The 25,999-nt window shown below is 53.9% G+C and overlaps 10 protein-coding genes across 10 annotated transcripts; 4 read left to right on the plus strand and 6 right to left on the minus strand.

Moving 5' to 3' along the window:
- Window positions 1-257: 257 nt before the first annotated feature.
- On the minus strand, window positions 258-2,560 carry Z520_09083 (uncharacterized protein; the record flags this gene model as incomplete). The annotated part of the gene is made up of 2 exons (XM_016779579.1): window positions 258-2,416; window positions 2,470-2,560. The coding sequence occupies 2 exons, from the start codon at window positions 2,558-2,560 to the stop codon at window positions 258-260; spliced, it is 2,250 nt and encodes a 749-aa protein (XP_016629290.1).
- A 2,291-nt stretch (window positions 2,561-4,851) lies between these two features.
- On the plus strand, window positions 4,852-5,895 carry Z520_09084 (uncharacterized protein; the record flags this gene model as incomplete). The annotated part of the gene is made up of 1 exon (XM_016779580.1): window positions 4,852-5,895. One exon carries the CDS (start codon window positions 4,852-4,854, stop codon window positions 5,893-5,895), a length of 1,044 nt encoding a protein of 347 aa, XP_016629291.1.
- A 502-nt stretch (window positions 5,896-6,397) lies between these two features.
- On the minus strand, window positions 6,398-8,734 carry Z520_09085 (uncharacterized protein; the record flags this gene model as incomplete). Its single annotated transcript, XM_016779581.1, has 5 exons — window positions 6,398-6,843; window positions 6,968-7,242; window positions 7,370-7,659; window positions 7,720-8,206; window positions 8,328-8,734. 5 exons carry the CDS (start codon window positions 8,732-8,734, stop codon window positions 6,398-6,400), a joined length of 1,905 nt encoding a protein of 634 aa, XP_016629292.1.
- A 750-nt stretch (window positions 8,735-9,484) lies between these two features.
- Z520_09086 (uncharacterized protein) lies at window positions 9,485-11,516 on the minus strand (the record flags this gene model as incomplete). Its single annotated transcript, XM_016779582.1, has 8 exons — window positions 9,485-9,646; window positions 9,726-10,270; window positions 10,334-10,681; window positions 10,735-10,863; window positions 10,917-11,051; window positions 11,133-11,247; window positions 11,311-11,375; window positions 11,441-11,516. The coding sequence occupies 8 exons, from the start codon at window positions 11,514-11,516 to the stop codon at window positions 9,485-9,487; spliced, it is 1,575 nt and encodes a 524-aa protein (XP_016629293.1).
- Window positions 11,517-11,967: 451 nt separating this feature from the next.
- On the minus strand, window positions 11,968-13,543 carry Z520_09087 (uncharacterized protein; the record flags this gene model as incomplete). Its single annotated transcript, XM_016779583.1, has 2 exons — window positions 11,968-12,338; window positions 12,403-13,543. The coding sequence occupies 2 exons, from the start codon at window positions 13,541-13,543 to the stop codon at window positions 11,968-11,970; spliced, it is 1,512 nt and encodes a 503-aa protein (XP_016629294.1).
- Window positions 13,544-13,773: 230 nt separating this feature from the next.
- Z520_09088 (uncharacterized protein) lies at window positions 13,774-15,307 on the plus strand (the record flags this gene model as incomplete). The annotated part of the gene is made up of 4 exons (XM_016779584.1): window positions 13,774-14,462; window positions 14,519-14,644; window positions 14,746-14,874; window positions 14,935-15,307. 4 exons carry the CDS (start codon window positions 13,774-13,776, stop codon window positions 15,305-15,307), a joined length of 1,317 nt encoding a protein of 438 aa, XP_016629295.1.
- Window positions 15,308-15,395: 88 nt separating this feature from the next.
- On the minus strand, window positions 15,396-17,273 carry Z520_09089 (uncharacterized protein; the record flags this gene model as incomplete). The annotated part of the gene is made up of 3 exons (XM_016779585.1): window positions 15,396-15,778; window positions 15,867-16,221; window positions 16,308-17,273. 3 exons carry the CDS (start codon window positions 17,271-17,273, stop codon window positions 15,396-15,398), a joined length of 1,704 nt encoding a protein of 567 aa, XP_016629296.1.
- Window positions 17,274-17,896: 623 nt separating this feature from the next.
- Window positions 17,897-19,744, plus strand: Z520_09090 (uncharacterized protein; the record flags this gene model as incomplete). The annotated part of the gene is made up of 4 exons (XM_016779586.1): window positions 17,897-18,072; window positions 18,176-18,648; window positions 18,735-19,105; window positions 19,160-19,744. The coding sequence occupies 4 exons, from the start codon at window positions 17,897-17,899 to the stop codon at window positions 19,742-19,744; spliced, it is 1,605 nt and encodes a 534-aa protein (XP_016629297.1).
- Window positions 19,745-20,331: 587 nt separating this feature from the next.
- Z520_09091 (uncharacterized protein) lies at window positions 20,332-24,008 on the plus strand (the record flags this gene model as incomplete). The annotated part of the gene is made up of 3 exons (XM_016779587.1): window positions 20,332-20,508; window positions 20,564-23,669; window positions 23,833-24,008. 3 exons carry the CDS (start codon window positions 20,332-20,334, stop codon window positions 24,006-24,008), a joined length of 3,459 nt encoding a protein of 1,152 aa, XP_016629298.1.
- An 803-nt stretch (window positions 24,009-24,811) lies between these two features.
- Z520_09092 (uncharacterized protein) lies at window positions 24,812-25,802 on the minus strand (the record flags this gene model as incomplete). Its single annotated transcript, XM_016779588.1, has 2 exons — window positions 24,812-25,686; window positions 25,745-25,802. 2 exons carry the CDS (start codon window positions 25,800-25,802, stop codon window positions 24,812-24,814), a joined length of 933 nt encoding a protein of 310 aa, XP_016629299.1.
- Window positions 25,803-25,999: the final 197 nt, after the last annotated feature.

The following is a 25,999-nucleotide window of genomic DNA, read 5'->3' on the forward strand; positions in this document are numbered from 1 at the left end:
GACGAGGGAAACGTGTGAATAGGAAGATGGATCCCTCGTCTCAAACATTCAGTTTCCTCCGTCATATCTGTAACAGGAACGGAGGAGCGTAAGAAACTTTTGTTCAGCCCTTCCGAAAATAGTCTCATCGTCCCAGTGAGAGTTGACCCCGCCGTAATATAGGATCGAGGTTGTTTTGAATCGCTAGCAGCGTTGTGGAACAGAAATACCAACTTGGTTCGGTCACATCATGCTGGGGATGTTCGGCACTTTGGTTGTCACTGGACGAGCTTCCCTGTTTCCGCCTTGACAATCTCACGGACCTGCTCTGGCACGTCTTTCTCACTCGCCTCGAATGCTTTTCTCAGCCTCGCCCCCAGTTCTTTCACCTCGCTTTCTTTGGCACCCAGGCGCTTCATCTCCAGCAGACACTTCAACGCAAGCAGATACTTCTTTCTCCTCAGATACACCTCGAACCCGACCTCCTGCGCCCCTACGACGTCAGGGCAGAACTCCAACAGCGGACTCAGAAACTTCATCGCGTCCTTCAGAGGCTCCTTTGTCTCGACAAGAGTCTTGCCGAAAGGGTCGGGGTCTTCCTTCTTGGTTTCGCCTTCTTCAGCTTTCGGCGTGGGTTTGCTCGCCTTCAGCGCCGCCTTCTTCTCTGCCTCGGCTTTCTCCATTTTCTCCTGTTCCCTTTTGGCCTTCTTGAGCGCCTTCTTGCGATCTGCAGCACTCATCCCTCCTGGGTTGTTTGTACCATTGACAGTATCCATAATCGGTCCATGTACCAGATCCGGATTGTCAAACAGTAGCAGATACGCCTTCACCGCAGAGACGGCCATAGTGGAGAAGAAAGGGTGTTCCCTCAAGCGGTCCTCCCACCGCAGCATGTCAATGTATACTCGGATCATGCCCTTGCGCAGGGAGAAGCTGTGAAAGTCAAACTGATCTTCCTGCCACAGGTCAAAGACACCGAGGATCTGGTGGAAACGTTTCAACGCAAGACCGAGTTTCCGTTGGCGCAAATAAGACTGTCCATCTTCTGTGAGATACCAAACACATTGCATATCGACAAGATCCCCCAGCGGGCCTCCGGTGCGGTTCTGGGTGAATTTACTTGCCGTCTCCAGGGCTTTGTCATTTTGATCGCAACGAAGTTGGTATTTTGCACACTTGGTGTTGATCGCCCGGTCCTTCTCATCCAGTGAGCGGGCGTAGTCCATGATCTCGGCAGCTTTGGTCAGCTCCCCTTTGTGCTTATAAGTACGGGCCTTAACCGAGTGAAAGTCGACAGATTGTGGGTCCAGGGTTATGCATTTTTCGGCGTATTCGAGAGCTTTGTCGAGGTTGCGACTTAATTTGTAGTTATAATGTTGGGCGAGGAAGTAGAGGACTGAGGATCTGAAGCGTGTTTCTTCTTTGTCGCCATTTTCCTTGGCTCCATTGGTTTGTGACTGTAGATTCCCGGAGGCGTACTCCTCCACCAATCCCTGGATAGTGTCCCGCTTGGACTCGTCAGTGTAAAGGTGTTTGATGTTTGCAAAGGTCGAAGGAACTCCTTTTCGCAGCATTCTCTGCAGATATTGGTCTGCAGCTTGCTTGAACTCCTCCCCAGATAGAACGTCCAACGGTCTCCTTCTGGGAAGGTCGGCTTTGGGGTGCCTTGCCGCAAGCTCTTGGTATGCGTTGTTGATCTCCGCTGCAGGACCATCCGTTAGGCCTTTAGCAGCGATATATCCATCGTAGTAACCGGAGTCATCCGGATTGCGCTCGAGCAAGGCAGCATACGCCGCCTCGGCTTCTGATTTCCGACCCAACCTGGCGAGATAATCTGCTTTCATTTCCATCACCGCAAGAACATCAGGGCTCTTCTTCCCTACTGCCTCCAGATGATCGAGCGCCTTCTCAAGCTCGCCCGATTCTGCAATAATGTAGTTCTTGTAGAGCACAGCTTCCCAGTGTTCAGTGTCTGACCTGTTCGGCTTTGCCTTGAGCGTCTCCTCATACGTGGTGAGAACATTCTCTGCGTCCTCGTAGTTTCCCGCCAGGTGGTGTGCGATTGCTAGGGCTGTCCAATTTTGTCGTATTCCTGGTTTCTGCTGCAGCATAATTTTCCGGCTCTGGACGTAGCCTTCATAATCTCGCATCTGGACCTGAAGATGTGCCAAATCTCTCTGTATAGGCACTGAATCGGGGTCTAACCGCAACGCGAACTTGTATGCCTTGATAGCCTCTTCATAGTTCTTCACACCGCGGTATAATAAGCCGTACACGTGCCAGCAAACCTGCGACTTCATGTTGTTGTTGAGGGCGATCTTGGCCAGGGCAAACGCTTCTTCGGTGTGGCCTTGGTGGCTCATGATCAGGGCCTTCATCGCTTGCGTGTCCCCATGGTTGGGTGTTTTCCGTAGGATTTGTTCGGCAGCCTTGAGACCTAGGTGGAAATGAGCTTTGGTTTGTCTGAACCGCACGGTACAAGACTCCTACCTTTTTTGTATTGTTTGTTTTCAAAGTTGCGGACAACTTGCCTGAACAAGGCCGCATCCTTGTGACCCAGTTGTTGCTGGGATTGCGCCATGGTGAATGTTAGGGTCGGCGGACTTAGTTATGCCTGCGATGGTCTGCAACAGGCAAAAAGTGTGCTTAGGCTCGACGCTGTACAATATGCAGAAGACGGGCGTTCCAAAGAGTGTACAAGGCTAAAGCATGTTCAAAGAGAAGGGAATCGGGCAATCGTCCACCACTTTGCCCCAGCGACAAGGCACCAGAAGACACGATGAAGGGCGGATATTGTGAAGCGGGATATGGCCCGCACAAAATCTGGAGTCAATTGCGGCGGCTTGCAATTCACAGCCTCGTCGGGGCTTGGCGTTGTCATCTTTTCAGCCTTGTCAGCCTTGTCACTGATTTACTACCGACGAGGCTACCTACCTAGCTCGCTAGGTATCTACCTGGGTATCTACATATCTAGGTAGTAGGAAGCGACGTACCGAGCCAGAGCGCATTCACTCTCCATCTACACTCGTTACAGATCCATCGCCGCACACAAGGGATCGTCTTTAGGTGGCTCAGACCCGTCAACCAAGTACACCTTCCCAGAATCGCCTGATCAACACCTCCAGTAATGTCTTCAAGCAGGAGCCTCGCCACTCAAGTTGGCCAGCATCACCGAGGACATCGTATCCATCGCGAATAACACTGCAGAATGAAGACTCATGGTTTCTGAGGCTGTCTTCAACTTCAACTCCGGGTTGACATAGGGTCTTGGGCAAGACCGAGATCCTGAAGACTTTATGTAGCTGAGAGAGATTTTGCAGAGATATAAGCCAGCAGGTCTTACTCTCCACGGATACTCGCACTGTTGTCAGAAAACTCGAAAGTCTCTCAGGGCTCTACACTGCCAGCTATTGGCACACTGCGGGCCAGCAGCAATTTGCTCTACCATCGTTCCTTGCTGGTCGGTACAACTCATGGGCGCGACATTGTGTGCAAGGACTAATGTTAGTAAAAAGGGAGCTTGGGTGAGCCGCACGTATGGGCCTTGAGGTCTCGGTAGATCCAGCATGAGGATTGAGTACCAGGTATGGATGGTTGGGTATCGTGCTTAGTACTTACCTAGGTACTTTTGCGTGAGGCGCAGGCGCCCTTTCGCCGATCAGATTGCTGCAAGACCTCTGCGACGATCACACGGGAACATGCTGTTCGTGTAATTACCGAGTCAGCATCTTAGACGCAAGATGAATGCGAATTCGAATTCCCCATCTTCTTGCCACATCGGAAGCTGACAATGTGACGGAGTGACAGGGCTGACAAGCAGGCCCCATTGCCCCGATTTGGCTCTCATGATGGATACCGCAATTGGACTCTTAGGGTTCTGTCTAGGCTCCAACCTCCTCCTCCCAAAGCATCCAGCGGGGAGGGGTTCAGCTGCCAGCTGCCAGCCATGGAGCTGAAGCGTCGCCAAGGGCCCGGGGGGCTTCCCTTTCTTCGGCGTTATGTATCTGCAGCGCAATTCCCACACGGCAAATGCCAATTCTGCATTCTTACTCAAACGGTTTGGGCGCGATTCAACCCACCCAGCTGGAGCGACGAAATTTCTGGATAAAGTCTCTCGGATACTGGGCCAGAAGAGGTCCTGTTGTTTGGCTGAATTCGTCCGTCGTGGTGCAAATACTGGGTGGATGCGCGGAAATGGGTCAATTCGTGCGCTTTCCGTGCTTTGCAAACAAAAACCATGGATGAAACCTCCCCCAAGCCGACTTCACCATCCAAGACATCGCGATCTATTCGCAGTCGTCGCTACGAGACGCTGGCTGCGTGGCGCGTTTCCAATGCGCCTCCCAAAAGGTCGAAGGTGCGTATGGCAGAGTCCATCCCGAGGCATTTACCTTGTTGGCGCTGGTGTTCTGTGTTGGCGTCTTGTTATTTGATTTGTATTTTATCCTTTCCAGGACCCAGCCTGACTCTTTCCTCACAAGGACAAGCCTGCTGCCGACCTCAAAGATCAAAGGTCGCCATGGCGACGGGACGAATCCGACTCTGAGACTCACGAACAGCCTCAGTCTCCCCAGCATCGAAGGCCATCAACAGAATGGTCCACCGCCGTACGGCTCTCAAGAGAATCGTCCGATTCCCCCATCAGCGAGATCGGGTCCATATTAGATCCCTTCTTTGCGCTGCCATCCGACATTCCCCGTGAGGATCAAGAATTGGTTCAATTCTGTCAGTCCCATTTTGAGTCCCTTCCGTCCGTCCACAGACAGTGGTGGTTTTTGCTAACGATGGACGGAGGAAGACGTCTCTTATCTGCCCCAAATCCTGTATGGGACTCGATCCGACGCCCTATTCAGCTCCGTTCGAGATGTCAGCATGGTTAACAGCTTGACGTCGCCCTTCGTTCTGCAATGGATGGTGGTCAACGCACAAGGTCTCCTGATATCCTTGAGGGGCGGGCAAGAGCCCGTGTCCTTTTTCCGCCGAAAGGCACTCGCATACCTCACCCTGAAGGACCGGCTGGAGGGGAGCCGTGGGGAATCACTCCCTGATGACTTTATCATGGGCATTATCATGGCGACCGTGGCAGAGTCGCGGATATCGCCACCTGGCGTCTCAAACGTCCATCTCAAGGCCTATGAAGCAGTCGTGGCTGGAAGAGGAGGTCTCAGGAGCATCATTCTCGCTTCTTCCGCTGGTCCGATTCCGTCCACGTGCCATTTCATGCCGTATATCGTCAGCGAACTCCCGCCCAGCGAACTGGTCTTTCGGAAAGACCACGCTGACCAAGCGATCGAGGTCCTCCAATTTCTCGCCCGGGGAGAAAACAACGTCGACCCTTCAAAGTTGATCTTCAGCACCACCACCACAGCAACAACTCAAGGTCCGCGCTCGTCTTCTCGGCTAGAATCTTCCTCATCATTAAAGCTGACGTTGGACGACGAGGACGTATATGATCCCCCCGTGGTGTCACGGGCACTCGAACCGTTCCTCCAGCCCGACACGTGGGACTATCCACGGTACATCAAGATCTCCTCGCACTTCCAGGCCTTGTTCATCATGGTATCAACACTGTGGAAACTACGTCGGACTGCGCTCCTGCAACAATTCTTCCTCGACCGGGTGCATCGCATTTTCGTCATGAGCAGCGCCCAGGACCCGTCTTCCGGCAAGTACCTGCTCAATCTCGAGGGGTTTTCCTGGGTCGTGGTGAAAGCGGCATTGGAGGTCTACGAGTCCTTTGGTGACAAAGAAGTCACGCACGCGAACCAGGTCGACATGATGGTCGATGCCGTCTGCGCTTTGAAGCTTCTCATGGTCTGCTGTGGGTCGGTCAGGCGGAAATTGATTGCTTTTCTCTGTGAGTGTCTTGACGACGTTCGCGAGATACCCAGCACAACAGGCGCTGGCCTGAGGTAGTCGGTAGGTGGGGAAATCTTTTACAGAGATGGCAGGGCGAACAAGGGGCGGATGTGTCGACGGGAAATATAAAAGCATCTATTGTCGGTTACCGGTCACGCGGGGTGGACTATATCATTTTTGTCCTCTGGTATTTGCGGAACAACATAACATATGTACAGTATCACGGGAAGGGTGCACAGCGGCTAGCATGGTCTACAAGGTAGAGTGTAACCCGGAGAAGCTCACGTCGATGCACTCCCTGCTTATTGCTTAGTAGCCCGACTTCAGAAATAATGGCACGCGTTTGATGAAAAGGGGGTTCGGTGGCTGTGAAGAAGAGTGATTAACCCCCAGGTATAAGGTTATCTTCCTTTATAAGGGTATCTATCCGCTCTGAGACACAGCGGGATCCCTATACTTATTAGCTACCTCGTCGTTATTGAGCATCCTGCGTCATGCTGTGCCGTTCATTACCGAAGCCGGCTTGCTAGGTATACACCAAGGGGCTTGCCCAGGTCCATCACTCGCGGTAGAAACCTGTTTGCCAAACACGATTGGATTGGTTCGGCGATTCCAGCGCCTCCGACCCATGGCCCATGGCCCAGTCGAAGATGTCGCTGGAAAAGATGGCGGTGTCCATGGCGTCATGATTCAGCGGCGGACTCGCGTCGTAATTACCCAGGCTCATGTTCGTGTTGTTGTTGCCAGGGCTCTGAACTACTCCTCCCGCCATCCTACCTTGATCCTCCCCAGGGGCAGCGGCAATGATTCCTCCTCCTCCAGGGGTGGCCGGATAACCGCTGTTGTTTCTTTCCACGCCGGGCCGTCGTGGAACAGCGCTGGGGACGAACTGCGCCGTCTTCTGTCTTGACACGGGATGTTTCGTGGCTGGGATGACGTGCGTCAAGGGCTCGCTGAACGGCACCGTGTTGGCTTCAATCTTGCCTGCGTGTTCGCTGAGTTTCTCTATATCTCGCAGCACGATCAATCTGTCAGTAGTGCCCCCGGACCAGTTTACTATGTAACTGTGGGGGTGTGCAAACTGAAATTACACAGCCAACATGGGGAATGGACGGACGGACGGACGGACCTTGCATGCCCCAGTACTTCCCAAAGGTCAGCAGGGCCTTGACGATCAGGTCCATGTCCCGGCCTCTGTAGTGGCCTTTCCGCTGGGACAGCTCCAAGAGTCGGACTCGAGCGGCCAGCACGAGCGGGTGAGGGAGGAGGTAATTCCCAGCATTGGGCACGTCCTGGATCACGTAGACGACGTCAAGAATCTCTTCCGCCGAGGCCAGACATTGGGATTTAGAGTAGCCGTGTGATTCCCTGCGCGCTACAGGATGGTGAAGAAGAAGGAGGGCGCTGTTAAAAGCGCAATCAGTAGGTGATTTACATCAAGACATTTCCCTTGCGGCTCCATCGTTCCCCGACAGTCGATCCATGTAGAACAAAGGCTTTGAGAGAAGGAGATAAAGCAGCCATGACTGACCTGTGGGCAAGTGCGAGTGTGGTCGGGTCGAGCAGGTGTTCGCCTTCGAGCTGGGAACTCCGCCAGCTTAAGGGGAATGAGCCTATATATGCCTGAATGATGTTGTCTATCCTGGACAACTCTTCACCGTTCTGGCCGCTGCTTCGCAGTCGGTATGCCTGATTGAAGTCGTTGACCTTTGCGAATAAGCCGAGCGCCTGGACAAACCTGGCAAACGGGCCTGCGTCGCTCGCGTTGTGGAGTGAGGTAATCGAGGCTGTAACTGGCCTTGTTGTTGGCTGTGAAGCAGGCTGCATCCAGCGGTCGTCATCAGCACATTCTATGAAACTGCTGCGTCGGAAAGAACTTACGTCGGCAAACCATATCTCATCACTGATGGGCAGCATCACGTTGATCTCCCGCTTTACTGGAAAGCCCATCTCGCGGTCTTGGATCGTGGCCATCCAACGGCTCAGGCTCAGAACCATCAGGAACGCCCTCCTTCGACCTTCCTCCTCCACCCAGTCCACCGGTCGGACCATCCATGGGTTAGGCTTGCTCTCCCCCTCGTCCTGTTCCTCCATCCTCAGCAATCTGAAGGCACTCGCAAGTGAAAGAGCGGACCCGACGGTCGTCAGGGCGTGCACCGAGGAGTTGGGCATCCCAATCTCGTAGATGGCTTGCAGGATCAATGCAGTGAGGGTACTCATGTCCGGATTAATGAAGGTAGCTTGAGTTGATTGCTTGGCCAGGCTGTAGAAGATTTCGGATTTGGATGCGAGGGAAGATTCGTGGCGCGAAGCAAGTGCGAAGACGGACAGAGACACGTGTGCGTCTTTATCGACGCTGAAGCTGGGCCTATGCAAAACAGGCACGAAGGGATGGCATCGTGTGAAGTAGATCGTGCAGCTGGACTCTCATAAGCAGATGATCCAGTGATTGCAAGCAAAAGGCAGGCAAACAGGACTGGCTAACCTACAGATTATTTCGATCTTCTGCGGTAAGTAGTTCCGATATTGCAAGTCTAGCGACATCGAAAGGATCCTGCATCAAGATATCATGGTCCGAGGGTGCGTAAGGCGACGTCTGACCCAGGAACCCGGACGGCAAGATGTCGTCCGAGGGAAACTCGTATTGGGCTGTGGTCTGAGGGTGGGAAATAGTCTGGCTGTCACTTTGCGGCTTGCCTTGGAGGTTGCGGAGTTCATCATTTTCAGCCTTGAGGGCTTCTGCAACCCCAGTCAGTGCGACAAAGAGAAACTCAGAAGAAGATCTGTAGATGCGTTCATACGTATCTGAGCTTCTAGGTCTCGGACGTAGCCTCGAGGCAACCCGGTCTTCTTCCACCCCACATACTCGCACGACGTGTGGCCATCTTCCAGGCATTGAGAGCAGGATGGTCTCCGGGAGTCACATTTGACCTTCTTCCTGCGGCATTCTGCACAAGCGATTGTCGTGGGCCTGTGTCCGGCCTGTGATGACCGTCGTCGGGAAGCCGGTGGTCGAACCGCCTGCTGTGGAGCGATCTCTTGAATGACGGGCGAGGGAGAAGGCTGCATCGGTCCCAGGGAGGTGGGCAATTAGGATTACTGGGTCAGGATCATGCATGCAATTGCTAACAGTACCGTGGGAGGAGAAGAGAAGGGGTGCAATTTGTGGGGGCCAGACCAACGTCTTGAATTGATCTCTCTAATACCTAGGTATTGAACTACACAGGTGGGACAAATGGGGCAATCACCACTGTCCTTGGATACCCCTTCGTTCCCGAGCGTGCCCCTAACCCTCCCGATAGAGTCAGGGCTGTATACCTAGGTACCTAGGTAGCTTGATGGAGGCATACTTGGATCTACCTTAGATTATGCCCCAACCCCGCGTTTTCCCATCATGCGTCTCCTACGGGCCGAACGTTGCATATATTACAGCGGAGACATGCTCCGTGTCTATCTCATCTGCCTGTACTTCTCCGCACTTGATACCCAGTTGCTCATCATTAGCCGCCGATCGCTGGCGTCCCACTGTGGGAAGACGATGAGATAGGCTGCCGAGATCAAACAAGGCATTGAATACTTAGATACCTAGGTATGTATAAAAGACACGGGCCCTGAGCCACCCATCCACCCAACCAGCTCTCCCCTTCTACTCCCACGTATGCGGCGGAGCAGCATGCTCAACCGCCTCCACCTCTATCGCCGAAACCTCAAGATCACCCTTCTCCCCCACAAATTTCTGCTGTACACCAAAAGTGGTGCTGGTACAGACGTAGCCTTTGAACTTGCGGGCGGCGAGATTGGCTTGGAACTATGAGGAAAAGTCTTGTTAGTAAATGACTCTGTCGAACGGTCGGAAAAGAGAGAAAACAGAGAAATGAAATGCTCACCATCTCGTCGATTTCTTCGAGAGTACGGTCCTTGACCTCGGGAAGGAAAAAATAGATCCAAACGGTGGCTACCATCGCGCTTGGGAACCAAATGAACCCATATTTGGGACCCCAGTTCAGACTGTCTGGGTTGATGAAGTACGGCGCGGTGAAGACGCTGAGCCACGGCCAGAAGAAACCCACGACGCCAGCCAGGCCAAAGACAAAGGACCTCAATCGCAGGCTGGGCATCTCGCCGCCGACCAGCCACGCGTAGGCGGCCAAGCAAGCGTTGTAGAAGAACATGTAGATGATGTTCATGGCGACAATGACCTTACCTGTCGAGGAGGCGGTGGGCTGAGCCTTGTACACGCAGGCTTGGATGAGCTGCATGATCCCGCAGATGACCATGCCGGACATCAGGATGGTCCTCCGGCCCAGGCGAGTCACGACGAGGGAAGAGGCAAGAATTCCGACCACGGACAAGGCAGAAAGGATGCAGCTGTCCTCGAAGGGCTTGCCGACTCCGGCCATTTGGAAGAAGTAGGTTCCGTACATGATCATAACTGTGAGCCGTCAGCATTTGGTTATACTCGCTTTTGGTGGAGGTCCGGGGCAATGGGGCTTACACATGGCGCCAGGGGCGGACAGGAGAGTGAGGGAGCCGAGCGAGAGTAGAGTCCGACGCCGCTCGATCTTGTTGGTGAAGATGTCGGTCCACGATGCATTGCTGTTGCTCTCCATCTCGAGATTATGCGCAGTCTCGACGGCCAACAGTTCGGCATCGACGTTGGTGCCCTCGGGCCTTAGCCACAAGAGGGCCTTGCGGGCTTCTTCTCTTCGGCCATGGGTCAATAGCCAACGTGGCGACTCCGGTATAAAGATGATACCAACTCCGAGGATGAGTGGGACGATGTAGATGATGCCCAGCGGTATGAGGTAGGACTGTCTGCCGGGCTTGGTCTCGGTGAAGTTGTCTTGTTGGCAGGAGGTCAGCTGGGATGTGGATGATCTCTGCTGGGATACGTACCAACGATATTGCCAATCAGGGAGCCCAGTGCGACCCAAAACTGGAAGAAGACGTAGACAAACCCACGAAGGTGTGCTGGGGCGACTTCTTGAAGGTACAGCTGGGGGAAGGTCATGAACCAGCCATTTGCTTTTGTCTGTCAGTGCATGCTACATGTCGGCGTTGTCCCAGTGTGTACGTACCAATACCGATCAAGATACGTCCAACGTATAGAGCGGCAACGTTGGTGGTGCCCATCATGATGGCATCGCTCACGTAGCACCATACAACTGCGAGCCAGACACATTGCTTTCTTCCTAATTTGGTCGACAGAGGGCCTAGGTGCACATCAGTACGCCATCTATATCTTGCCCCCTCACAAGCCACAGAAAAGTTTGGAGACAGGGAATGTCACGCACCAACGAAACCACAACCAAGGACCGCACCGATGGTCATGAAAGACGAGATTAGTTGTTGGGTAACCGGACTCAGGTTCCATCCGGTCGGAGACAGCGGATCTTTGTGGCCGAAGACCTGAGAGAAAGAGTCAGGATATTCTTCACTAGACATATCGACAGAAGTCGGGAAGCGACTCACCTGGTTGAAGCCCACCATGGCTTGAATACCAGCAATAAGACCGAAGTCGACACCATATTGAAACGCTTCTCCGGCGTCAGCATCACAGCTCTTCACAGCTTGGTCGACAATAACGAAGCGGTTAACTCACGTCCCATTGCAATGAGCAGGCAAGCCAGCAAGCATTTCCAGTTCGCCGCCAGGCTCTCGTTCTGTGAGGACGCCATCGTTGTTTCTGATGGTATTAGGTATTGTCGAGAAAGCCCAAGCGTCCACTTCCTCTACAAAGATGAGATAGACAGGAGAAGGATCAGTAGACTGTTGATCCACCTGTTTTGAAGGCGGGGTGGAATCTGGGGTACATGTACTCCAGATGCTCTCCAGAATGGTTGGATCCAGTCCCCGGCACAATATTGTTGTTCTCGACCTGCCACATGCGGCGCAATATTAGATGCAGAATTGGCCCGCCCCTGCAACCTTTTTACATATGCTCCACATGGCGACTATTGACTGATTCGGAGGAAGATGTACTTCCGCTTAGACTTGTCGCCCTCGTGTCGTTACGATACTGTCTTGTTTATGGCGTCCCCTTCATCAACCTCGCCCGAAGATAATACGAAGCGTCTTGAATTGGGCTAACGAGTCCGAGGCGAGTTTCTACTTGGCCGTAACAGAGCATCAAAGTTTCCTGATCCTTTTCAAGGCCTCCTCCTCTGCGTCGTACCCGAACAATCCTTCATTCCAAGGTTTTGCGGGTTCGCCATCCTCAGCCGCCCAACTCCAAGCATACGCAGCCCTGGCTCCTCCACTGGCATCCTTCATGGCGGCATCGCGAGCTTCTTGCTCCGGGCCATCAAGCATATGATTCTTGCCCCGCTGTTCCCGAGCGTACTTTTGTATTTGAGTGGCACGTGAGTATCTGAGCTGTTGGAATACGGAACCCACGTCTGAGAGAGGCAACTGTCGTAGACACTGTGCCAGGGCAGCGGCGTCCTCGATGGCTTGTGAAGCTCCTTGGGCCTGATAAGGCAACATTGGGTGACAAGCATCTGCATTCCATCAGTCGGGTCTACTCAAACCTGCCGCGATATTGACGAAAGGGTGAGTACGGACCTCCTATCAACACCAACTTGCCTCGATGCCATCTCGACAATGGGGGTAAATCCATCAATTTCCATTTCGTGACTGTGCCCGGTCTTGCGCGTTCGATCAAAGCCTTGACCTGTGGGCACCACCCATCATACAATTCCTTCAAGTGCTCGATCTCACCTTCCATCTTGTAGGTATTGTCCATGGTTCCGTCGTCGGGGAAGACAGCGACGACGTTGAAGATGGTTTCACTCCGCAACTTGTATCCCACAACATGCATTCGCGGCCCCCACCACCCAATGGCCATGGGCACCTTGACGCAGTCCGCTAGCACAGGGTCATCCGCCATGTCTTCTGTAGGCACGGTAAATCGATAGGCATAGTCGCCAGTCACAAAAGGCGGCGCTGCTTCCTCGCCCTGCAGCACCACCTCGCGCATCGTCGACCGTAGCCCATCAGCACCAACAATGAAATCACAGTCAATTTTCTCGCCAGTATGCAACGAGACGCTGGCCTCGTCGACATCTGCAGCGACGACCTTGGCATTGATCAGAATAGGGATTTTTAAATCCTCCACTGTCTTCCTCAACGCTTCGTGTAGATCCGCACGGTGCACATGCCAGTGCGGAAAGCCGTATTTCTCCTGAATCTGCGGCATCATAGGCGCCTGGCTCAGCACTTCGCCGTTCTGCCATCGGACGACTCTGCCGTACCTGGGCAAAACCACCTTGTCGTCGAGGTACTTGCCGACGCCCCATCGGATCAAGAGGCGCGAGCAATTCGGGCTGACTTGGATCCCGGCCCCCAGCTCACCGAGCTTGGACGCAGCTTCGAGCACTTGTACGTCGGCAATCCCAGTCCGGTGAATCGCAATAGCAGCGGCGAGACCGCCCAGTCCTGCGCCGACGACAACGACGCGAAGACGGTCGGCTGCTTCTGTGCGCGATGGTGACATGACAGCAGAGCTGCGTTGCTTCGTTTCGCTGCGACCCGACTTGTCCAGGATCGAGACGAGTTTGCCGCCCGATGCTCTGCTGGACACCTGTGCTGCAATGCTGGCGTTGAGTCCACCGTAGAATAGTGCTCTACGGATGTCGTAACGTAACGCAGTACTCGGTACGTTGTACAAACTACGGCCTGGATTCTGGTGGCGTACTGCCGGCATAATTTTAACCCCACAAGCAAAACGTCCGTAACAATGCCCCGATGGGCGTCCTCCACCATAGTAAAGGTACTCGACACAATGGTACCGTGCAGTTTCTTAGAAGGATCCGTCCGGATCGGGACTTGTGACAGAATGGGCGGCGTAGTGGCATAGCCACAAGGCTATGTAAACTGATAGTTCGTGAGCCTGGCAGCTGTCGAAGCTCGGTGTGGCCAAGCTTCACATTCACGATGTCTCCCCACGCTGTCAACACCCAAGTGATTGAGGTGATCATCGTAGGCGCTGGTATTGCTGGTCTCGCCGCGGCGCTCGCCATCCACGACGCCGGTCACCACGTTACCATTGTCGAAGGCGCGTCTGTCCTACGAGAGATTGGCGCCGGGGTCTTGATCTCCAGCAACGCGACACGCGAACTCATCCGCTGGGGCCTCGAAGACGACCTGAGAGATGTCATTGTCCAGAGCAGGGTCTCGAGGGTGCTGAGATGGGACGATGGAAAGGTGCTCAGCGAGGTCCACATGGATCCGAGTTTTGCACTCAAGAAGTACGATGCACCAGTGTGGATGATCCATCGCGCAGACCTTCACACAGCAATGCTGAAGAAGGTGAAGAGCTTGGGGATTGAGATCAAGCTGGCGTCTAGAGTAGTCGAAGCCGACGTGGACAAGGCCAGCGTGACTCTCGCCTCGGGGGAGGTGTTGGACTGTGACTTCATCGTCGGAGCGGACGGTGTCAGGAGCAAGATGCGGGATATCATCTCGCTGAAGCCCGTTCCCGCCCTGCCGACCGGAGACTACGCCTTCCAATTCGCTTTGGAAATCGAAAAGTACAAGAATGATCCGGTGATTGCGCCGTTGGTGGAAGGCCATGCGGCCACTGCTTGGTGGGGGCCGGGCAGGCATGTCATCGGGACGCTTCTGTAAGCTGCGTGAGTCGAGAGTGACACAAGAAACAATAGCTGATCCCAATTGCTAGCCGCGGCGAGAAGCTCTTCAATTGTGTCGCAGTCTTCCCCGATGACGGCTCTCTCGGCGACGAGCACAAGCAACTGGGAGCAGACGTCGATGAACTGCGCCGGAATTTCAGTGACTGGTGTCCAGCGTATGTCAAATTCCCTTTCTTCTTTTTTCTCGCTCAGCCTCGCCATCGACCTCATCTCACCCTCGTCGAAAACCTCTGACTGAATGACCTTCCTTGTTTAGTGTCCGCACCATTCTCTTCCATGCAGACCCCAGCTCCATCGTCAAATGGAAGCTTCAAGATCTTGATCCGCTCGAGTCCTGGCACCGCGGACACGCCGTCCTCATTGGTGACGCTTGCCATCCCATGCTGTAAGTTCTCCCTCTCCCTTGTTTGTCCCGGGAAAATTCAGATCTGATGTTTTCAACCAGGCCATACCTTGCCCAAGGCGCATCTCAAGCGATAGAGGACGGTGCTGTGCTAGCCCAATGTCTCGCCCATCTGCCGCTCGACCGCGTTGGTCGCGCCTTTCAGGACTTGCGGTTTTCTCGTGCCACGCAGATTCAGCAGCTGGCCCGCAAGCAGAAGACCGAGAACCACTACCCGGATGGGCCAGAACAGCAAGCGCGGGACGAAAGGCTCAAGGACCCGACTCAGGTAAGGGCGTGGCAGTGGGAGCCGGTGGCGGGCAAGCCGACCAAGAGCTGGAGCGACGGACTGTTTGGGTATGATTCGAAGATTGAATGCGAGGAGTATTTCAGAGAACATGATGCTGGACGACTTTTAGTGAAACAGGCCGTATAGTCATGCTATCTTGAAATGGTACTGAGCCACTATCTTTGATCTTGTACTTTCGACTAGAGCACTTGCAAACTCGAATTCCAACGCTGTTCTACACCTCGATCCCAAGAGGAATCGCCTGTGCAGCCTCGTGTTCAGAAGCCCCGTTGATCGCCCCGGTCCCATTCTGCTCAGGTGCAGACTCATGTTCGGAAGTGCCGTTTACCGCCCCAGTCCCATTCTGCTCAACTACAGTGACTTTGCTCAGGAGCTGTTGTATCCGCTCGTCATCATAGTAGGCCTCGTCTTCTGCTTTCCTCTCGGCCTTTTGCTTCTTCACCCGCTGCAGAAGGGCCCGCACCTTGGGATCAGTGGAGAACTGGTCCGGCACCGTGTCCCAGACTTCTGGCGGAGTGGCGTCGTTGGTGCTGTGCTCGCGGCTCCATTCGGTGAAGAGGAGTGACCGTGACGACTCGATCATGAATGTCATCATGCCTGCGAGCCTGTTAGACGTGGAGGGTTCTTGTGGAAGCCTGCTCAACTTGACAGGCGTGGAGGGCAGAAGGCGCATGTCCAAACTTACCCTGGAACAAGATTCTCGGCTCATTCCTCTTCTTTCTCCGCTCCATGACATAGATGTCCCCGAACCCGCCATGTGCCGTGTGGCCAGCCTCATAGACGCCTCCTCCTGGTCTAAAGTTGGCACTCCGCCCACCCGACGCACCATAGATGTTCGCAATGAATTCGCTCGCGCTGTTGCGGTGGAAATACGGCAGCCGGAAACTGTTCATGGCGACGTCCCAGCGCGGCCCGAACCAGATGAAGTCGACGAGCGGCACATTGGGGTCACGGGAGCGTGCAGTCAGAAGGGTCCACACCGAAGGATCTGTATGATCGACGGACGTGCTGCCTTGTGCGACGAACTTGGTCATGTCGTACTGCAATTGGGACACACGATCAGCAAGTCCCGCGTGCTGGGAGTCTAGGGTATCGGGGCAAGATTCGGGGGAAAGAATGGTATTACCTTGTAAGGCAAGCAATTGCCGTGCCACGCCGCAACATCGAACGGGCTGTGGTCCTGCATCAAGACATGGTACTCGCCGTTGATCTTCTCGACGATATGCCACTGCTGATGTAGGTCCTCTGGATCGTCCATATACGCAACGGGGTATGCAAAGTCCCGTACATTGGCGTTTCCATATCCTCCAATAGGGCCAAGATCGGGCAACTCGAATCGTGAGCCCCAAACCTCCAGGATGTAGCCTCGCGCCTCTCTCGTGCCGTCAGCTGGGTTCAGACAGAACTTGATGCCGCGCGGAATCACACAGATCTCGCCAGGCTGGAGGTAGATTTTGCCCATCTCCGTCTGGATGTCGAGGTTGCCCAGCTGGGCGACAATCAAGAACTCTCCGTCTCCATTCAAGAACGCCCTCCGCGTCATCCGGGCGTTGATCATAAAAACATGCAGCGCAAGTCCATCCCGTATGCTGGCATCCCCAGATCCACCCAAAGTGTGCAGGCCGTCCACAAAATCAACCTCTTCACCTTCTTGAGGAAGGTCAAAAGGCGCCCATTCGATCTGTGCCGGGTTCATCTTGACCTTTGAGTTGACGGACAGAAAGCAGCTTTCCACATGCGCTCTGGACGCGAACACGCCATCCTGGAAGCCATGATTCGCGACCGAGGGCCGGCAGCGGTACATGTACGTGCTCGCATTCGCGGCTCTGCTTGCGGCGAAGGCGGAAGACGTGAGGCCTTCGGTGTACAGGTTGAAACGCGGGACCTGTGGGTGATTTTGCGCAACGGGCAGCGTGCCTGGGATGATTTCGCTCTGGAAGCGATTACCCCAGCCCCATTGGTAGTCGTAGGGGTCCTCGACGCGCGTGGCCCTGGGGGTGTCGAGGTCGGTGTAATGGAAGATTTTCTCGATGTCAATGGGTTCCTGCACCTTCTTGGAGGTTGGAAGTGGCTCTTCAACGGTTCCGGGCATCTTGTCGACGCTGTCGAGTTCACCCGTAGACAGTGCTGTTCTGTCTCAAGGCAGTGTGGCAGTCCCCAGGACCACTTCCGAGTCGAAGGACGTATACATGTAACTCGCGTCCTGCATCCATCCGCGTGTCAGCCCGGCGGTCACTTTCCGCATGATTGGCACGGGGCAAGACTGTGCCGATGGCAAGTCTCTGTTGAAGACGTTCCAGGCGAGTCGGCCAAACATTAGAAACTCCAGGCGCACGGAGGGCATATCCCCGGATTCCACACCCCCGCCGACCCCGCCATTTCGTCTGCTCCGCCATTTGTTCCCGTTGACTAGTCTCAGTGATACGATAAGGCGTGACAAGTTGGATACCCTCTACAGACGGGAATACCTCTATTGCCGGGTTGAGCTACTCGCTGGCCAGACGTTGCTCCCCCATGAGCTCGATACGCGACTGCGATGACCGGCAGTTGGCGTCGTCCCCAAGGGTCCAGAGCTTTGGGCGGAAACATGGGTCTCCACGGAGTAATTCTCTTCTGACCACAGTGGCATGTAACCACAAGCACTGTCTTAGGTAAAAGGCAATGTTGGCAACGAAAAATAGCTGAAGCGATCTGGACCGAGATGGGAGAACAACCATGCAAGTTACTCGCACCATCCCAGGTCTCGGCACCGTCAGCACGAACAAGACATTCTTTGAAGGCACCGTAGCACAATTCCGGGGTATACCATACGGTGCTGTCGCGCGGCGGTTCCAGAGGTCCAAGATCGTGGACAAGTGGTCCTCAGAGACTCTCGACGCCAGCCATTTCGGGTGCGTGCATAATTCCGCTGCGTCTGATACGTCCTTGAGTCTCGGTTTCTGTGTGCTGTAAGCCAGGTGCAGAATGTGTCGAGTGCTTACACAGCCACAACAGTCCTATCTCGCCTTCACCAGCCCTCGCAGCCTCTCTCAACCTCGTTGGCGCTAGCATCCCTGCCGAGGACCCCATACCGCCTGTCAACGAATTCCAATGTCTCAACCTCAACATCACGACACCTACGTACAATCTTGCTGGCACGAAACTGCCAGTCTTGGTCTTCATCCATGGCGGCGCAAACTGCATGGGCGCCGGGTCTGCAGCCCAGTATAACGGGGCACCTCTCGTTCACCTCTCTCTGGACATGGAGCAGCCGATAGTGGTGGTCACCATAAACTTCAGACTGGGAGCTTTTGGATTTCTGGCATCGGATGATCTTGAGCTGGATAACCGCAAGGCAGGCGATGTCGGCGTCGGTAACTATGGGATCCACGATCAGATTGTGGCGCTGCAGTGGGTGAAGAGGTATATCGGCGCGTTCGGTGGGGATCCGAAGCAGGTGACGGTAGTAGGTCAGAGTGCTGGTGGAAGTAAGTACTTCGACACTTTGCTTTCCGCAGTTCTTGTCCAGGCCTTGAGCTCTCTATTGAAACAAAGGACTTACCATGGAGAGCAGGTGACATCCAGATTCAGATGCTGTCGCCCTGGGCTGCGCACCTAGAGTTATTCAGCCAGGCGGTGATCATGTCAGGCAATGCAGTCCTTACATCTCGCAGCCTCGAACATCAAGAAGGCATTTACCAGAAGGTTCTTGCACACCTGCAGATTCCCTCCGATATAGATGCTCTGGATAAAATCCAACGCTTGCGAGACGTACCGGTGAATGAGCTGTTGAACGCTTACATCGCCACTGGATCTCCACTACCAAATTGGCAAGCCACGGTCGATGGCTTCCTCCTGAATCGACTTCCATTGCCATCGACGATAGGGAACCAGCCATACGACTCGTATGTACGCAGGATCATCATTGGTGACTGTGAGAAAGAAGTAAGCCCTCTCTCGTAACCAGCATTTACTTACCACGTCTGACCTCTACGACAGGGCATTATCTGGGCTCCGCGTATCGCCAAACTCGACTGGACACCAGACAAGATCCGCTCTTTACTCTCTTCCTTCTTCTCTGCCCAAGAGCTCGAGTATATGACTGCTTCCTACAATCTTACAGACTTCTCCCATGAGCAAGCAGTATCCACCTTGGAGCCTTTCTGCACCGACGCAGAGTTCGGCCGCGACATCCATGAGATTGCAAAGACTTTTAGCGGTGAGAAGGCGTTCTGCTATCACATGCGTTACGGCAATCCATTTCCGGGCCCGTTCCAGAATATGGCACATCACGCTGTGGACTTGCTTTTTCTCTTCCAGACGTACAACCACCTCTTACCAGACAAGCTAGCAAAGGCAGCAGAACAGATGGGAAGGCACTGGATAACCTTTATGAACGGCGGCGATCCATGGCCCGCCTTTGAAGAGCGAGAGAGTGTGATGTCCTATGGACCAGAGGAAGTGGTGGCATTGGGTCGGACGGAGGATTCCATGGGCCGATATGAGCGATGGGAGGAGTTAGGCGGTAGCAATAAGTGGTCCCGGTGCAGTATGATCATTCGTGGGGAGGTTGAATGGCCGTAGCCTACATCCTAAGACGCACAATTACTGAATATCTTGAAACTGGCTCATTTATCATCGTCTGCAGATAGGGTGACCACAGCTGAGGTTATCAATGAAGAGAAATGCCAAGGCTCAGGAGACCTTCAGGAGACCGAAGAGGAACAGAAGGTGAGCCGAACAACTTCAAAGCGGCGAGGGCTTGGCGACGTGCAGCAGACAGGCGGGCTAGGACTGGTAGGAGGTACCTAGGTACTTAGTAGGTTAGGTATTTTAGGTATGACTGCGCCTAGCCAGTCGTTGGTGGCCCCCCCAAAACGCCGCCCATTGCGTTTTCGGGCACCAAAAGGGAAAAGGAAGGGGGAAAAGGAACCAAGGCCGATGGCTCTCCAACGCACCATTGCGCACCCATCTCTAGTCTCCATCTGCATCACAATCCCAATTCTACTCGGTACATAATCCCCCATCAGCTTCTTCGTCCCTGTCCCCTTTACTAACAGAGGACCCGTTGTCTCCTTCACCATGTAATCTTCTCAAATCAAGTGACCCGCCGAAACTCCTCTCAACCATGTCCTGTCGGAGGGAATCAACACCTGTTCAATAACGACACGATGCAGTCATCCGCCGTCCCTGGAGCCCAACGGCCTTCGCAGTCTCAGCGGCGGCAGCAAGATATGCCCGACGCAACGTATTCCCAGGCCCAGGCCCCGGCCATGAATCCTGCAACGAGCTCTGCCTCTCAAGCGAGGTCGTCTTCAGGCTCGGGCCGCTCGCAAAGAAGCGCCAATGTGAGTGTTTGTATTTTCCGCTTTGAATCTTTGCTCTGACCAAAGCATTGTGCAGCCCGACAAGCAGATATCGCAAATAGAGAAGAGCGTAACTCATCTACTAGTCGCCACGAAACAATTGCTCGAGACTCTGACGCAGTGGTCGCGTGGACAGGCGCAGGAAGAGGAGGTCTCTGATGTCTACGTTCGGCTGGGATACGAGTTCAATCTGGCATGCCGTGCCTTCAATTCAATAGGTGTCGAAACCTCCGACCTTGGTCCTGTCCCTGATCTCTTGCGAAACATCCTCGAGGATACTCTGAGCCAGCCCGCATCTCCTCAAGCTCTTGACAACTACCTGCCTCGCATCCGCGACATCATTATTAACCTCCTACATGGCCTCAAGAGGAAGCAAAGCCGACTACGTGGTCGAAATCCCAAGGAAGCCTCTGGGACAACGCAATCGAGACAGCCTACTACTCCAGCAAGACAGCCTAGCATATCGACAACAGGAAGCAATGAGACTGGTTTGACGAACATGCTTGATGAGGTACCGAGTGCCTCTGCAAGTATGCGCGCTCAATCGCCTCCTCAAAGCAGCGCAACAACTGACCAGTCATGGACTGCCGCAAACACGTCGGCCGTGCAACAGCCAGGCCGATCCTCTATAAATAGACACTCGATGCGAAGGGACGTGGCCCCCCAAATACCTCAGTCTGATTCCGGCTCGACAATTTCTTCGGGGACACCACAAAATCCTCCTAGCCTACCGCTTTATCAGGACATTGACCGGTCTCCTTCCGTTCCTCAGATCAATTTTCCACATCCTCCCCCGCCGCCGCCGAAGCAAGCAGATGCCCTCACTCGATTACAACGTGGCGGAGATCTGGAGAGGCGAGCCTCAAGGAGATTTTCGGCCTACCAAATTCAAAAGCATCTAGGTGCTTCTCCTAATGGTGTGCCGGTTATTCCTGCAGCTCAAAATTCCCCCATACCAAACAGGGGAAAGGAAGTGCGCGAATCTTTGACCGCGGTTCGGTCAAGAAGTTCCTACCAACAATCAAGATCAAAGTCTCTTCGTCAGGGAGATGCGTCGCCCAGCAGGAGCGGCACCATCAAGGCGCCCCAACGCATTTCGGAGGAGAGAGAGGAGACCCCGGTCCTGACTCTGCAGGAAGTGCCACCAATGAAACAGCCTGAGGAGGCCGGGAATTTTGATAGCCCAACGGTGAAGACCCCGGATGAGTACTTGCCAGCCCCGAAATCCGACTCTGGTAGCGGAGATAACTTGCTGATGGGAGCAACTGTCAACGGTCCCCTCAGTCCACCGCCAGAAGAGTTGCAAGAAACAATCTCACTTGACTCACAATTGGCGCCACAGCTACCCGAACCCAAGGCCTATGTGGATGTAGAACCAGTCAAGACACCAGAGACGGTTCAACGAAGATCATCTGAGAACCTCACACCACCACGATCGCGAGCTCCCGTGTCAGAATCATCACCTCCACAAGGCAAGGAGTTGACTCTTTTCTTGCAGTATAGAAGCAAAATTAAGAAGTTTGTGCTCGCAGACGGCTACGATGAACTCACTCTTGCTAGATTGCAGCTTGCTTTCATTGAAAAATTCGCGTGGAACACTCAGCATAACGGAGTCGACCTCCCTGAGATTTATGTGCAAGATCCTGTCTCGGGCGTCAGGCACGAATTAGAAGACCTTTCGGATGTCAAGGACCGATGTGTACTTGTGCTGAATGTCGAAGCTCTGGATGAAGTCAAAAAGCATATCGATGAAGGCATGGGCGGGCTTCAGAGAACTCTGGACGGAGTCCGGTCACTGCTCGAAGGACAAGGTACAATGATGCAGCGATTTGCGGATCGACAGCTCGAAACCTCCAAGGAGATGGCAAGAATGTCTGCTGTCCCTGCGCAGCACCCTGCACGAACTCCGACATTGGCTACCGGAAAATTCGCCGCTCCCCCGTCCTCCGAGTCCACTCTGCAAGAAATCCAGGACCTTCGTCGGGAGATTGCAGTTTTACGCCAGACGTATTCCACAATGTCTTCGGACTTCACTGCAGCCATGGGCGACATTAAAGCCAAGGCAGCCAACGTCAAGGCCGTTGCTGCAGAGGCTGCCAATGCTACATACAAAGGAGACGCCGGTCGAGCCCATATCAATGAAGGCAAGAAGCAATTATCTGACGACTCCGAGGCGCTTGTCAACCGTGTCGACGATCTTTCAGATATTGTCGAAGAGCTGCGCAAGGACGTTGTGACCAGAGGAGTCAGGCCTCTTCCTCGACAACTGGAGGATATCAGTAAGGAGATCAGTACAACTGCCAAACAACTCGGCAAGGTCAAAGACTTTGTCAAGCGCGAGAAGCCTATCTGGACCAAGATATGGGAGCAAGAGCTTCAAGTCGTCATGACGGAGAGAGACGATTTGACACAGCAAGATGAGTTGATGAATGATCTCGACGGTGATCTTGAAGATATCACGAATGTCTTTAAGCTCGTGGAGGAAGCCACGAAGCAGCAGAATCTGCAGAGCGCAAACAGTGGTCGCCAAGCTTCGAAAAGCCTTGCCTTTGATACGGACGTCGACCCTCACGAAGCCAAAAGTGGTATGCTGGATGAAGTCCGGGCTTTGCAGCCGAATCACGAAAGCCGCCTGGAAGCAATAGAGAGAGCGGAGAAGGTTCGGCAGCGCGAATTGGAAAGTCGAAAGGTCGGCGAATTCCAACGTGAGGTCGAAAAGTTTGTTGAAGAAGGAAAGTTGAAGAAGACGGGCGGCATGGATGAGGTGGAACGAAGGAGAAAGTTGAAAGATGAGCAAGCGAGGAAGGAGAACTGGGAGCGCCAACAAGCCAGAGCGGCTGAGCTGGAAAGGAAAAGGGCGGCCGAGGCGGCGGCGGCGGCAGCAGCAGCAGCAGCAGGAGAACCTTCAGCTGAGCCGAACGGCACTATACAGCAAAACTCGGAGCAGGATCACTCGCAAGAAGTGGAAGCAGCTTTTCATGACGCGAAAGAGGAGGATGTCCAATCGCCCAATGAAGCGACCTCGTCAGAGCCGGCCCTTGCGCCGGTGACGGATGATGCTGTCGCCTCATCTTCTGCAGAGGCACCACAGCTGCCAGAGATTGGAGTTGACAAAGGCGGCGAAGGAGGCGACAAGGGACTTGGTATGTCTTTTTTCCGTGACTCTATGAGTGAGACTGGTTGATGATTATTGGCCTTTCTACTACATTTTGTAATTCGACCCCCAAAATTCCGATTCAACCTTTGATCTATTTCTAAGTGTTTGTGGGCTTGGCTGCTGATTTTCTGCGATTCTGTATCTGATAGATTCCTCTCCCATTGCCGACGCTGAAGCAACCACCGAGGGCGCGTCCAGAAAGGACGCGACGAGCGACGAGCGCGAACGCGACAAGGATGAACGGCGGGAGGACAAGGACAACAAGGCGAGTGGGAGTGGGAGTGGGAGTGGGAATTGGTGGCAGCCGGCTGTGTTTTCCAGCTGAGAAGGAATTTGGACATTTTTGAACATTTGATTTTCCAAAGGACCACCTGCAAGCTCTTTTCTTGATTTGTTTGTTTATTTGCGTTCATATGGTTGGCTGGCAGGCAGGCAGGTAGGCAGGCGTGGAGTCTGTGGACATGACCTTCTTTCTTGGGTTGCCGTTGATGTGTTTGATACAATTTGCGCATAAATTTTTGATTCCGGGAAATCTTTTTCCATTCTTCAATCTGGGAACCCATTTTTGGATGCGCTTCAAAAGTGAGTGGATGGATCTTCATCGCTGTTGAGCGGGTATATGGAGTCATTGTCGTCAGGTCTTGATGGAACCTAACACTCGAAGGCATGGCTGTTTTGGCTATTGGTGATCGCTGAGTCGACGATCTCGCGGACCACAAAATCACCCTCCTCAAGAGTACGAGGTAAGCCCTGTGGCATCTCCTTGATACAGAGATTTCGGCGTGGGTCGGCTCTTTGTGTTTCAGGCCTGAGATCCTGGACTGTTCTTTTCCCTTGGGGGAAAACAAACTCTGTTGTTGCAGGTGTTGGGAACCTCTGTACGCGCATGGGTATTGATTCAAAAAGGGGGGTAATTAGCTGATGGCATTCGGTCTCTGTGTCTGGCGTTATCTCCAGATCAGCTCGTTAGCCAGATACAGTTCACAGGACTGTTGAAAAAGCGATGCGATATCCTCCTTTGATCTGGCACAGCTCATTGCCCAACAACGCTGCGCCGCGGGCAAGGAGTAGATAGTTTGAGGAGGTGGGAAGGATGAACCGGTGTCGTGCGGTGCCCAGCGCCTCTCATCATGAAAATTTCTCCTCGGCCAGCTGGATAGCCTCCTTCGCCCTGACCTTGACCCCCCTGCTGAGAGCTTCTTTGCTCAACTTTTCCACAGGGGCCATGAAAGCCTTGGCTGTGTCGAGGAGGACCGTTTTCACTTTCTGAGCGTCGGCTACGGCGTCGCCATCGTCACTCTGCTGCTCGGACTCGGCCACGGCCACGTCCCTTTGGGCTGCGTCGAATTGGCCGGCGAGCTCGTCCACCCAGACGTCCAGGACGTGGAGTCTCAGGCCATCGGGCACCTTGCGCTCGCGCGGACTGAGAGGCCAATTTTCCAGGATCTGGAGTTGACTCGCTACTAGACTTTGCGGTGTCGATGTCGATGCCGATGCGTCCGTGTTGGTGGCCCAACCGAATGCGAGGCTGAACAGTTCTCGCACAAAGAACCGCACCAGCAGCAGGACTTTGTTCATGCGCCACTGGTCGATCGAGGACCATTCCCTGCACACGGTTTCCCAAAAGGCGGTGGTCCACACGTCGAGCCACGGGTGGCTCTGAGCGTCTGATCCCGGGGCCGAAGCTGCTGGGGATTCGTGGTCCTTTTCGTCCATGATCCTCAGCGTGGCGGCCAGTTCGGCGGCGAGTCTCTGAACCGAGAGCGCGTTCTTGCTGTCGTGCATGTAGAGCGCCACGTAGAAGCCACGCCAGAGTTGGAGGCTTTCGGTTAGTGTTACTGGTGACGAGGTGTTCTGATCATTGAGGAATGATATGATGGTGTTGAGACACGCGCGGCGCTTGGATGCTTCTACTCGGTTTGGAGAGTCAGTGGACGGACCAGGACGAAATCCAATGGGATGGGATTGCTTTTGATTTGGTGCGAAGGCAAGTTCGCTACAGTCTTGCAAAACTCCAATCCCAAAATTCGTGCAATCTCCTCTGAACGATGGGTAACATACCGCTACTGGCAAGATCTTTGACCGAAGGAATGGTCGACGCTTCGGCGTGCTGGGCCATGCCTGCTTCGTGGTGAAACGTCTCACCGTGAAAGGATGTTCGATTATGTCTATGATGGAAGTAGTCGTAAAGACAGCTGCACGGGCTCAATAGACCGTAGGTTTGTTGTCGGAGCCAATGTAGTGATATGTTGATAGAGACAGAAATCCAACTGGGTGATGAAAAAGTTGATCTCAAAGAGCGAATCGGGGGGAAGT

This window comes from Fonsecaea multimorphosa (assembly GCF_000836435.1).
Source record: "Fonsecaea multimorphosa CBS 102226 unplaced genomic scaffold supercont1.22, whole genome shotgun sequence".
NCBI lineage: Eukaryota > Fungi > Ascomycota > Eurotiomycetes > Chaetothyriales > Herpotrichiellaceae > Fonsecaea > Fonsecaea multimorphosa.